This window comes from Pyxicephalus adspersus, chromosome 12, assembly GCF_032062135.1.
Source record: "Pyxicephalus adspersus chromosome 12, UCB_Pads_2.0, whole genome shotgun sequence".
NCBI classification, from domain to species: domain Eukaryota; kingdom Metazoa; phylum Chordata; class Amphibia; order Anura; family Pyxicephalidae; genus Pyxicephalus; species Pyxicephalus adspersus.
The window spans coordinates 41,374,544-41,388,825 of record NC_092869.1 but is presented as its reverse complement, the minus strand read 5'-3'; the positions used below and the strand labels follow the sequence as shown (position 1 = coordinate 41,388,825).

Here is a 14,282-nt window from a genome sequence, read left to right as displayed (position 1 = left end):
ATCGTTTAAACGTTGCAGGAAGTGACATGTACAGGAGAAAGTGTACCACAGAACAATCCACGATCACTGAACAACCGTACACACAATGAACAGCAAACAGGAATCGCCCAGTCAGATCTGCCAGGACAGTCGTTTGTTTCCAGTCACATTCCTTGTTCATTGGTGTTGTTGCCCATAGTTGTGCAACGATTATCGAACGATCGCTCGATAGTCATTAATTTCCAATGATAATTATTGCACGTGTGTACGTAGCCTTACTAAGGGCATCACAGACCTGGTAGTGCTCGATTTAGTGTAGCTGAACGCAGACCGTCAGGGGTCACATAACTAGTTAGCATGGAGGATTCTCGTTCTGTATTGGAATTGCTCTACCAGCTAAGAACGCCCATTCACCACAACCCACCAAACCAAGAAAGAATTATCAATCTGTAATCCCAGTGACTCTAGATAAACCTCTGGCCGATCGCACATCCCTGTAGTTGCAACAATACATTTGATGTCTGCCTTATCAAAGTTTGAGAATACTGGAGCCTAGTTCTTTGCTTTTTTTGGTCAAGGGATGGGACACGCTCCAGATTTTTAAAATTCACCAAAGATAGGATTCCTGGATAATACAGGAAGGACACACACCTTGTGCCCTTCCTTTGCTGCCAAAATTAGACTAAACCTGTATGGCATTATAGAGCGCATCACGTTACTCCACCAGTTGGTAAATGTCTTCATTCCCGTCACAGGTAAGTTTCCACCAGAAAGTTCTCCTAGCATCACATGACTCCAACATATAAGGATCTTAATATGGCTAGATGGCTATTATGGCAAACATACTTTTGCAAAGTTCATAAAGTTTTTCCTGTATGCAAGCCGGAAGGCTACACGTATTCAGTGCGGTGACTGCCGACCAACCAAACTTCAGTTTTGTACAACATGACTGCCATTGTTGCTTGCCAGTCTGACGTAAACAGACGAATTCTCATGTGGAATAAGCTGGGCTTCTTTGCTTGCAAACGACACAAGATATCGACCTGCGAAAACACAATACAGAATATACGTTCAGGCACAATTTCGAATGACAGGTTCACTTTACATAATTCAAAATGGACAGCAGTCCGGCGCTGGAATTTAGAAGGACAGAGAATGTCCTGGGGCTGAATTTCCCAGAAAAACAACAAATTTCCCTGTCTCTGAGATGGCTATCAGTACGTTAAGACGTGCGGATCAACTTCCACATTTGAGTGACCCTGCGGATGGGGACAAGAGGCATATGAGACATGTTTTAGGTATTCCTCTAAAAGTCCCCCCACAAGATTGGAAAACGCTACGAGGTCCAACATAACGCCGGCACCGTGAGCCCATCCAGAGCTGGCATTCAATGAAAGACTTTTTAAAATGTCCTTTTTCTGGGCCGTGGATATCTATGAGAGACATCACGCTTTTTGGAGAGGACTGGGAATAAACTAGATATGGATCTTAAGAGCTGAGAAAAGTCGGTGACGCCTGCTATGGCTATCCGGAACAGTCTGATGTATAAAAGTGATGATGGCAATGGAGAATATACACAAAACAGAGACTTGGCCAAGAATTCTGAAATAAAAAGGAAACTGTTCTGATCAGGTGATAACCTGATATGGAATCTATGATAGGTACTGCTAGGGTGACAATGCTAACACACTGTATGTATGGAGGAGCAGTTATTGTGGTTAATATTGTCGTTGGAAAGGATCTTTCACGATCCTTTCCATTTATAATGACAGAACAATGCATGAAGAAGTGCTGGACATACGGCACTGTTCTGCTTTATAAAGAGGGGAGGGGGAAAACGACGGAGCGGCACCCTGCTGTGCACTCTCCCCCTTCTCTTGCATTAGGATCGTTCGTCGTTCATCGTGGATCCAACAGGACGTTCGTTCGGACGATAAACGAGGGGCTGTACACAACAGATTCACGTATAATATCGGCCCTGAGACGATTTTTGGGCGAGAACCATTGGACATGTGTAGGTAGCTTAAGACAGGAAGTATGCAAGATCTACAAGACTTGGAAACTCTGACCTTGGGTGACAACCTAACAGGTGTCTTTTAGAATATGCAGCATAGGTACTGCTGGCTCAACAATGCAATGGGTTGAATTGTGTCTAAGAGTTGCGTTGTCACCCTAGAATAGGAAGTTTGCAAGGCCCACAGAACACCTTCCTTGCCCTGTAAAACGAAAGCAATCTGACTTTAGGAAATATTCCAATAGATGTTTATGGAAATCTACTGCATAGGTGCTACTAGAATGACAACACTCACTCACTACTGTGTCTATGGAGGAGTTGTCACCCTCAGACAGGAAGTGTGCAAGGGCTACCGGACATTTCCCTATCTCTGAAAACTGCTCTGCCCTTGGGTGACAACCTAATAGATGTCTGTTGGAATCTACTGCATAGATCCTGCCAGGGTAACAACGCTAATTGGTTGTATGTTGAGGTCACCCAAGGACAGGAAGCGTCAAGTATTTCCATGGCATAAGGGGATAAGACTTAACCCACCAAAAGGGAGGAAAGAAAAAAAGTTTATTGTTAAGGTTTATATACCGTTTGAAAAAAAGTGACCCCAAACAGTTTAGTGGGAGATTTTACAACACTCACCCGTCCATGTCCTTTGCTGGCCAATCGTAAACTTCTGGCAGCCGGAGTGACTTCTGCAAAATTCAGCTGCCTCGGCAGCATTGTGCATGGACAACAGGCATCGCTGGTGGTCATAGGAGGGCCAACATCGAAAATCATTGCTCGTCTCATTGATACGAAATCCTTTCAGCATGGAGTATTCTGGAATAGGAAATCAGGAATTTACATCAAATATAATAACAACCAATTATTTGAATATAATAAAGAAAGATTACAGATTAAAGGATTGCATATTTAAAGGGAGTACAAAGATGAACGTCAGGAAAACAGGGCCATGGATTATTATTAATATTAATATTAATAAACAGGATATATATAGCGCCAACATATTACGCAGCCCTGTACATTAAATAGGATGAGAAGGTACATGTAACATCCAAATTCTGATCGAAGCCTTACAATGCTTTATGTAAAATGACATATACCAATATAATAATAAACATAGAGTTAGAATAATTCATGTCTTTTACATCTGCCTGGTAATACTTTTCACAAATGTTTGGGATTTACAGATTTTACTGACGTCCAGATTTCCTATTAAAGGACAACCAAGGAGAAAGTTCTGGAGTGAACCCACCCAATTATTGAGCTGGATATAAAGCAGCAAATATGGCGGATCATTGCAGCAAATGTTGCATTAAATGTAATGTTGCATTTTCTGATTTTGTATAGTCTGTGAGTTTAAAAACTTCAAAAAGGAGAGATGGATACTTTGGAACTGACCTTTAGGATCCAGGGTCGAGCTCTGGTTCATTCCTGACTTGTAAAAGCTCAGCACATCTTCAAAGGCCTTCAGGGTCTCGTGAATCCCGAAGCGTAAATCACCTGTAATCAGAGCGGAGGTTTTATGGCGTCTGTCAGCAGGACGGAGCACTGCAAAGGGCGCTTTGCACATGCTGCCATTTATTATTAATATAATGTATTTATATAGCGCCAGCATAATACGCAGTGCTGTACAAAGTTTATAGTCATGTGACTAACTGTACCTCAAAGGAGCTCACAATCTAATGTCCCTACCGTAGTCATATGTCATTAACTTAGTCTAAGGTCAATTTTTGAGTGGAAGCCAAATAACCTAACTGCATGTTTTTTGGAATGTGGGACGAAACCGGAGTACCCGGAGAAAACCCACACAAACACAGGGAGAACCTGCAAACTCCATGCAGATAGTTTCCTGGCCGAGATTCAAACCTAGGTTGCAAAGGCCAGAGTGCTACCTCGTGAGCCATCGTGCTCCCATGCATATTGGGTCCTACACAACAATCCCTGAACACGGATTCATGCACAAGGGGCCCTATGCACACCACCAATCACACCAAGCTATACACATGGGGCCCCACAAACACACACTTCTATGGACTGCACACAACAATTTTCGCCTTACCTGTTGCATTCATGATGTCCTGTAGGAGAGGTCGGAGAGCAGGAGGTGAAGCGTGGGGTAAAAGGTAAGTAAAGAAAAATCTGTAAAGACAAAATTCTCTGCATTAAATCCTGAAACAATAAATTCAAATGACATTACAGAATATTTGAGCATTTTTTAGATTTCTGAATTCAGCTTTGACTTCTATTACCTGTAAGCATTGTAGAGATTCCTCTTTTCATTGGCTCCCATGCAGGTCCCTCCAGGTGAGCATGTGACCCCGAAACTCCTGACGGGGAAGGTGAGGGTGCAATCAGCATCCGTCCTGCAAGATTTCTCTTTTCTTATGGCGTCATCCAAATCCGTCAGCTTTAGACTTCCTTCCACCAGAACAAACTGCCGTGGCTGAAAATCCAAAAGGGCCACAGAACCCAAGGGGGAATTTGCCAAATAATGCAGCAACCGCACTAGTTCCAGACAGACCTGAGGACAAATACAGACATATATATGGTAAAGAATTGCTGCTGTTATTTTTACCCTAAATCTGCAACGCCAGCATGCGGGTGAAATCTCCTTAGTGTACCACACTGGGCAATCTGTCCATAGGCCCTGATTTATGAAAGCTCTCCAAGGCTGGAGAGAATACACTTTCAGACGTGAAGCTGTGTGATCCAGAAAACATGGAATGGATTTTTAAAAATCATTGCTATTTGCTAGCAAAGGTTTTGAATCCTGGATCAGATGCATTCCAGGTTTGCTGGATCACCCAGCTTCTCTGATGAAAATGTATTCTCTCCAGCCTTGGACAGCTTTCATAAATCAGGGCCTATGGAGGAGCCTATGGTTGTCACCCCGGCTGCTCCATTGATTTAAACTACAGGAACACCACAATGCAATTCTGTAAAATGCCAAAAACATTCTTAGCCTGACAAAAGAAAACTAATGCAGCCACCACATCTAGGGACAGATAAGCTGCAAAATTTTACATTTCTTTTTTGGATGAAACTCAAGCCTTTTGCCCTTTTTGTGTCTTCCTGTCTCAGTGACACCTAATACTGCTTTTTCTGTGTCATTTAGATAGGAAGCCATGGGAAATCTCTCCTTTTATTATTTATATTACACAGTATTTATACAGCACCATCATATTACACAGCGCTGTACAAAGTCCATAGTCATGTGACTAGCTTTCCTTCTAGGGAGCTCCCAATCTAATGTCCCTACCATAGTCATATGTCATTAATACAGTCTAAGGTTAATTTGGGGGAAGACAATTACCTGACTGCATGTTTTTTGGGATCCTTGTATTTTATTATTAAACAGGATTTATATGGCGCCAGCATATTATGCAGCGGTGTACATTAAATAGGGGTACAAATGACAGACAGTGATACAGGAGGAGGAGAGGATCCTGCCCTGAAGAGCTTACAATCTAGTAGGTGGGGGAATTAAACACAATAGGAGGGAGATATGGAATGGTGGGAAGTAGTGACGGTTTCAAAAGACAGAAAAAGATGGGTAGGCAAGTTTGAAAAAATGGGTTTTGAGGGCTCTTTTAAATGAGGAGCAAGCTGACTAGGACGAGGAAGACCATTCCAGAGAGTCGGGGCAGCTCTAGAAAAGTCTTGGAGCCATGCGTGTGATGAGGTTATGAGAGAGGAAGTCATTAGTAGGTCATTGGAGGAGCATAGAGTTTGGCTAGGGGGGGATTTTTCTATCAGGTCAGAAATGTAAGTGGGACAAGCACTGTAGTGAAATGGAAGCCAATGTAGAGAACTACAAAGAGATGTTTAGCAATCCAGCACAGCGAATCACTAATAAGATGGCACGGCCGTACTGTTGCAAGGTTTGCACCCAAGGCGATCACCAATGATCGACACAAGCAATGTAAAAGCCTCTGTATGGGGCTTTTGGCTGATCCCTGACCTTTTCCAGTGTCATGAATGTAAACACAACCCCCCCCATCAAGGACTGATTGATTGAACAGAGTATTGTCAACAGCCAGCTCTCCCCCATTGTGTCCCAGGCCACTCACAAGTTGTTTGCACAGACCACTCCACTAATCCCTTCTGCTCATTGAAAATCCTGACTCATTAACCACATCACAGCAGGGGGGTCAGCATTGCATGCCTTCCAAAATCCACAGGTTGCATCCCACTCCCAGCTGTGAATGGGTAATAATATTAATAAACAGGATTTATATAGCACCAACATATTACGCAGCGCTGTACATTACATAGCAAATACCAGACGAATACAGACAGTGACACGGGAGGAGGAGAGGACCCTGCCCTGAAGAGCTTACAATCTAGGAGTCAATCTAGGGTTAATCCTAACCCTTAGTGTGGGAGCTATGAGAGCCACTGAATCAATTGCCATTGTTTGCTTGCCCTTACTTTAAATCGCTCTTCCCAGGGGGCCTGCAGGAGCTGAATCATATCAAGAGGAGACCCCAAATCCAGCATGGCTGTGACCCTGATGTCCAATGGTTCACTATTCATGTAGCACTGTCCATGGAGCTGCGGAGAGAAAAGAGGAATTGTCATTATAGAGCATGAGCTAAACTCATCATCACTACATCATTAATCATTAGGAGGATCTCATTGTCATTCAGCGCATTTTATGCTATACAGAACACCAACATGCAGTGCATTAAACATGCAACCCTTATAAATAATGAAGGAGACAAAAGAAAGAGGTTTATGGATCAGAAGTATGGTTTAAATATTAATTATGTATTGATACATACTCGTTTCATACATAATTACACAATTTACATATCCAAAGAATATCCCCAGTTGACTTGCATAGTCACAGGGATATTTGGTACTAGACATAGGTGTTCTAACTATTTAAATGATATGAATTTTAAACATGCGACCCATTTGTGCAATGCTGCAATGGAAACAATGGATGCATGCTTTGTCCTGCATTGTGATGCATTGCCATTCAAAATAAATAAAATGCACTCTGCAACACTATCAAAGCGCCAAAGACATAACCTGTCCCCAAACCTTAAAAAATATCCGATCCCCTGTTGCTGTGATTGGAAATCCAATACGTTACAGTTTTCACCAAAACAGAAAAAGGAGCGTGCAGTGCACAGTATTATGGAGCAAATAATATTATTATTATTATTATTATTATTATTAATAGACAGGATTTATATAGCACCAACATATTACGCAGTTCTGTACATAAAATAGGGGTTGCAAGTGACAGACGTATACAGACACAGGAGGAGGAGAGGACCCTGCCCAGAAGAGCTTACAATCTAGGAGCAATGCTATGCACAATGCGTTGGGCTACCATTGGAAAGGAATGGCATTGCATTTCACCAATGTTGCGATAATGCACTGGTAGTTTCTCTCTTAGGGTGATCATCAGCCCCACATGTCTCCATTGGAAGATCCTCTGCTTCTGTCATGGTGACAACTATTTTTCTCATCACTTTCAATGGTTGTCAGGACAGAGAATCTCCCCAGCAGGGGCACAGACAGCCATAAACACTTCTGCATTCCATGGAAAAGTAAAGTGAAAAGAAGTTTAGCCTTTAGATGTACTGTAACACCATATATCTAGAGATTGACGGAGAAGGAATGTCTGGAATCTGATCAGAGGCACCGGGTCTTCCTCAAAGTGTTGTCACACATGGAGGACCCAGCGTTTACCTAGGGAACAGAACTGACAGAGGTCAGGCAGAGACACGGTACTGGGGGTGACCAACCACCCTACAAATGTCCCTACAAGTGAGGTCATTTAACACCTTCCCATCCAATTCAAAGTGCTTTGGGATTAATGACAACATTATTGCAGGGGTGGCTGGCTGCACAGTTACTAATGATCTCCTTGTTCAGTTTACAACTTTTATGGATTGTTTAACTTGTATTGGAGTGTTTAGGGCTGAGTACAATGGATCTGATAAAAACAAACTACATGCACCCATTTTACGACCATTCACACTTATGCCAAGTGCATGCGGCACTTGTTGGTGCACGGTGGTGCCAGTCATTCTAAATGGCACCCGACGTTCCTTCATGGCTGGTTTTAGGGCAAGCCAAACTGGACAATTGCCAAAACTCCACACTTTCTCCAAGTCTCCGGCTGGCGGAATAGCGGGGGTGCAGGGAGTTGGAATGTTGTGCATTTGGGGTCTCTTCTTTATAATTGCCTATGGTCCCATTTTGTCCAAAACCGTCCGTGTGCACCGTGCCAAACACAAACAGAATGCATGGTAACACATTACGGTGCAATTGTAAATCAGATGGATCATGCACTGCGCCGCCATGCGTTAGGAGAATGGGCAGCCACAACTCATTGCTTCATACCGTACCATGCACACCTATGCAGCCACATGGTCACATAAATATCATCCGAGCCTAAGGCTACGTACACACGTGCAATTATTATTGTTGGAAACAAATGACTAACAACCAACCGTCCAATAATCCTTAACAAAAGAAAATGCACAATGACACCGACGAACGAGGAATTTCGCTGTGCAATTTTTTTGTTAACAAACATCTAACAATCTAATGACAGTTATTGCACATGTGTACGTAGCCTACCCTGAATCTGTTTGGCTTCACTGTTAACATTTCAAGCAAATCCTATTTTGCAAATTTGTTGCAAAGTTTCTTATCTATAGATCCTGATGATAACCGCACTGCTTTTGTACACTAGACATCATTAAATCACCGCAATGCAATTAACAGCAAAGTTGTCAGCCCACCACCTGTGCTCCCTGCCTCGGGCTCTTTGGCTTAGCATTTGTATTCGGGCCCTGGTTGGGTGCAACATAAGGGGCCCCTGTATTTTCATGCAAGGCCAGCTTTAAGATATGCTGATCTGCAGCAGTTGGGGGTAAACACAAAGAAGTATTTGCTCCTGGGGGGAGAGCAAAGTAAATTTGAAAATGCCATTTCTCTATGGAGTCTATGGATTTTTTAAAGCAGCATTTTTTCCTTGGGGGAACGCTAGAAAAAACTTTCAGGAAGCCCTACTAATATTTATGATATGCCCAATGTATTAGGCATTACCTAATGGACAGTGCCAAGAATTCCACTTACATTGCTATTGGGAAGAACGTCACCCTTACAGATGATGCCAAATGATCATTGGTGTCACTTACACTGACCTGAGAAGCACAAACTGTTCATTTAAAACCCCCTGCAACCTCTCCACTTTGTGCATCGCTGCTGTAGATGTAGGCGCTATATACACTATAAGTAATATGTTGCAAAAAGAGAACTAGATTGTAAGCTCTGCGGGGCAGGGTCCTTTCCTCCAGTGTCACCGTCAGTATCTGTATGTCATTTTCAACCCCTATTTAATGTACAGCGCTGTGTAATATGTTGGCGCTATATAAGTCCTGTTTATTATGAATCTTTCCATATTTATACATTTTTAGAGCTCCACTATGCACAGCAGATCCTGCAAGACTGAAAACCTAAAATAGAATGACATTTTTTTTTTCAGGTGACCTTTGGATATTGCAGGTATAAGTAATTTTTGATAATGAGTATTTTGTATGCACATGATTTATTTATTCAGTTACCTACCTGGATGATGCCGGGGTGCTGCAAAATCTGCATCAGTGCGATCTCCTTCTGCAGTTTATACGTCGCCAATCGGTGGCAGCCAACATGATCGCCGTACACCTGCACGCAGTTTTTCACATCGTTCCCTTCGCTGTGCACCGTCTTAAGTGCAATATCCCTACCATTTACTAAAGTTCCCTTCAGAACCAATTTGGTAAATCCAGACCCGATATAATTAATTCCAGATAAATGAGAAAGGTTCTTGCAGGTCAGCATCCCAGGTACGGATAGGTCCATCTCCGCTCCCAGAATCCTCTGCGTCTCGTCCTCTGGACCTAACTTTTGTAAGTCCAGTAAAGTTTTATGGAAGAACATTAAATCCCGGTGCCGTTCCATGATTTCTTTCTGCAGGTTGGTGCTACGAAGGGATGCCAGCAATGACATGTACTTGTCATTATAAGGACCTTTTCCATGGGGTGAAAATTTGACAAAAATGCCAATAGATGATAGTGCAGCTGCCAAGAAAATAATGTGTCCATTCATTGTGCTGCTGTGACCAGCTTCTCACCTCTGTCTATACTGTAAATGAGCTAATTAGGAGAGGAATGCCTGCCCCTGTTTGCCTAATGGGAGGGTTGATGGGCTCAGTGACACCCAATGAGGAGGGTCTATTAATGCAATCCTTACCTGGGGTCAGGCTGCCCCTATTGCTATGGTTGGCTCTCTGCTGCCACTCAGTGGACAATGCAGGACAAGCACATAGGGGCATATTTCTGAATGTCATATTACACACTGTATCACCAATTAATGACAGGGTTCTGAAGGTTTTGGAGTTAATATAATAATGTATAATACATATTTAAGCCCAAAAATGTAATACATAATACAGCTTACCAGTCCATAGGTATTGTGGCTGCATTTGTTTTCTTGTTTCTGGCTAAAAAAACAATTTTACTTGTATATTATTATTATTATTATTGTTGTTATGAATATTAGTTTTTAAAAATACAATGTTTAAGTATTTATATGTCAATATATTTATTTTTGTATAACTGTACAGATTTTATAAAATAAAGGTTTGGGTGAGATGAAGACTTTTTGTTGCTGCAAAGCGCTCTCTGCTGGAGGACTTTTGGTATTACATTTTGAAGAATATTTGCTGTAGAGGTTGCAAGGGGTTTCTTGATATTATTATTATTATTATTATTACTACTAATATTACTAAAATATTATTATTAATAATAATAATATCAAGAAACCCCTTGCAACCTCTACAGCAAAAAAAGAGAATTTATATAGCACCAACATTACAATTACGCAGCGCGGTACATTAAATTGATAAATAAGAAATTTGTGCCTCAGTTCAGTTTAAGTGACACCAATTATGTTTTAGCTATCTGTAAGGGTGACATTCTTCCCAATGGCCAGCAATGTAAGAGGAGTTCTTCCCACTGACCACCATCCTAATATACTGTGAGCTGCGGGTTTAGTAATCGTAGCAGTTTCCAGAAGACCTGGAAGTTAATTTACCCATGTAAAAAAAAGTCAAAAGGGTAGCTTAGTTTATTTTTACATGATTAGGGGATGACATAGGCCCTAGATCCTCCTCAGTGAATAGGGGACAAATCAGTTTGGCAAGGGGGCCCCAAATCAGTTCTGCATAGGGGCCTCACTGTTGGTTAAGTCTTCCACTTAATCTTGTATTCAAAAACCTTATGCCAATGTTACAGCGGCATTCATTTTAATGAACCTGAGATAGATTAGGGATAAATGGGACAGCTATACCCCCTACCACAACCTGTTCCTCTCCACTACCACACACGCCACCACCTTTCCCCATTTTCTTTTACTAACACTGATAAGGATTGCAATGGGCTATATAATTGCCATTGTCTGTACCAGCAAAGTTATCATCACACACCAACTGCATACAAGCGCAGGAACCCAGCTTGGACCAATTGCCCTGTACCTTAGCATGCATGTTGCACCCTGCATATCCACTGGGACCCGGTCTCCTGCTTAAGTTGCCTTGTAGATGATCCATCTAAGGATGCTTTCCACCCCAACCAGAACTACCGGCATTCCTAGATTGTAAGCTCTTTGGGACAGGGTCCCCTTCTCCTCCTGTGTCACTGTCTGTATCTGTCTGTCATTTACAACCCTTATTTAATGTACAGCGCTGCGTAATATGTTGTCGCTATATAAATCTTATTTAATATTAGTTTAATAAAATAATATTTTTGAAAAATTACAAACTTAGTATTGAACTAAGAGAAGAGAATATCATCCAAATGGGAATCATGAACCTCCATATCTCCCTATGTCAAGGTAAATTTAATTATCTTGTTTTTATTTGTTAAGGTCTAAAAAAAAAACTTCATTATCTTTTTACAATAAAACTTCTTCTATAATTCACCTGACCTGTGATGTGCTAACACCTTGCTAATTATTAAACTAATTACCCATAGAAAACAGCAAACATTTACAAACAAAGGTCACAAAAGATGCAAATCATTAACAAAACCAATAAAATACCCATAGAGAATACAATGAAAAGAAGGAAGTTGCTACCACCCCTTTCTGTCTGACCACTGGCAGGACTACTACAGCCATTAAAAACTATGAGCCTATGGACTTCATTTGAAATACTAAAAAAATGGTGTTGATCATGGTAATCACAAATTTGCTCATTTATCAGCAAAATTTCACTGCTATCTGGAGTATGATTGGTTGCTCTGAGCAAATGCGTTAGATCATGTGTGTACGCTGTGTACCCAACTTCTAACCATAACCATTGGTTGCATTTGCTCCTCATGTGTTATTATTATTATTATTATTATTATTATTATTATTATTATTATTATTAATAATAATAATTTATTGTTATTATTATTGTTATTATTGTTAATTTTATTATTATTATTAGTGTTATTGTTATTATTATTAATAATAATAATAATACTAAACAGGATTTATATAGCGCCAACATATTACAATAAATAGGGGTTGCAATGACAGAGGAATACAGACAGTGACACAGAAGGAGGAGAGGACCCTGGCCAGAAAAGCTTACAATCTAGGAGAGTTAAAAACTATCAGTGCTTTGCAGAAAAGGGGCAGACATTACAGAATCCACCTAAATCCAAGAGGTGCCCAAAACTGTAGAATCAGGCAGGAACTGGATGCCATATGGAGATCAGGTTGGTGGCACTTTGTGCTTCCAATGTTTGGGTTTATTTAATGGTCAACCTTAACATGAACAGCAACACAACATTAACACAGCACAACTTTAGCTGTATCCCTATTTATTTACATGCATTCAAATAAGCGTATCGTTTTTTTTTTATTTTGGGGCTGGCTCCAGAGGGGTGAAGGGCCAAAAAGGTGACCCAAATATACATGGACTAAACATTAGTATTATTTAGCCTTGGTATGTGAATGCAGACATGTGCTCTTCTTTATAGCCTCCTGGTTCTCCAGAAATCCAGTTCTCCATTAAATTAAACCTGGATGAAATGTAATGTTACTGACTTCACCTTCCCGAAATGCTACTTCCCTGGCTGTCATGCTGATTCTCTGGGTTTAGTACTTTAAATCATTGGCCTGGAACAAAATGCATATACCCTTTCTTCAACTTTTCAGATCTAAATTTGTTCCAGGCTAATTGAAAAGCTATCAAACTAGTTCCAAACCCTGTGGAGGGTGGGAGTTATGAAACAAAAGAGAAGAGGGGTTTTTGGTAAGACACAACAGAACGTTGAATTCAATGATTCATTGGATGATAGATAGACAGAGATCAGATGTAACGTTAAGGGTATACAGATAATGAGTTGTTTATCAATCCAGGTGACTACTGGTGGTACAGGTACAGGGGTCTTGGCGCCCAACGCGTTTCGCCGCTTGGCTTCTTCAGGGGATGTGTGTTGTTGTTATGTTCCAGGGGGACACCAAACTGTGTAGTTTAAATTCCAGAGTCACTGGTAATTATTAATATTATTATTAAACAGGATTTATATAGCGACAACATATTACACAGCGCTGTACATTAAATAGGGGTTGCAAATGACAGATGAATAAACACAGTGACACAGGAGGAGAGGACCCTGCCCCAAAGAGCTTACAATCCAGGAGATAATGAAGATAACACAACATATGTTGTTGCTGAAAGGGCTAGGTGAGACTCACAGCCCGCCCCAGTCAGCAGCGCAACATAGAGATTGTTTAATGTACAGCGCTGTGTAATATGTTGGCGCTATATAAATCCTGTTTAATAATAATAATTCGTCCAGGATAGACCTGAAAGAAGTCGGTGGAAGAACTAATTGCCCTATTCCCCAGCATGCAGGTTGTAACTTTGCACCCTGCACATCCAAACGGTCCGCTCCTGCCTAGGTTGCCTTGCAGGTGATCAATCTATGGATGCTGGCCACCCCAACCAGAACTTCCGGCATTTTGGATAAGTATTATAAGCTCAGTATTGAACTAGGAGAAGGGGACATCATCCATCCAAGCCAAAAGCATGAGCTCCCAGTTTTAAAATCCTGTTGGTAGTTGTTAAGATATAGAAAACTTTCCAGCCATCTGATTACATTTTTCAGAAGGAAATGTTTGAATCCTTTTTATAGCAGATTTAACTTCAAGAGGTTCTGATCCATAAATAAAATTCAATATATTGCGATTTGGCTGCTTTTAATGTCCTATGGTGACAATTCCCACT

The 14,282-nt window shown here is 41.2% G+C and overlaps 1 protein-coding gene across 1 annotated transcript; it reads right to left on the bottom strand.

The window, feature by feature from the left end:
- Nucleotides 1-781: 781 nt before the first annotated feature.
- On the bottom strand, nucleotides 782-10,108 carry LOC140341791 (extracellular tyrosine-protein kinase PKDCC-like). The gene is made up of 7 exons (XM_072427665.1): nucleotides 9,587-10,108; nucleotides 6,422-6,544; nucleotides 4,240-4,511; nucleotides 4,050-4,129; nucleotides 3,389-3,490; nucleotides 2,627-2,806; nucleotides 782-1,022 (listed from the first exon to the last, which is right to left on the bottom strand). Exons 1-7 carry the CDS (start codon nucleotides 10,106-10,108, stop codon nucleotides 910-912), a joined length of 1,392 nt encoding a protein of 463 aa, XP_072283766.1. The 3' UTR covers nucleotides 782-909.
- Between the last annotated feature and the right edge of the window lie 4,174 nt (nucleotides 10,109-14,282).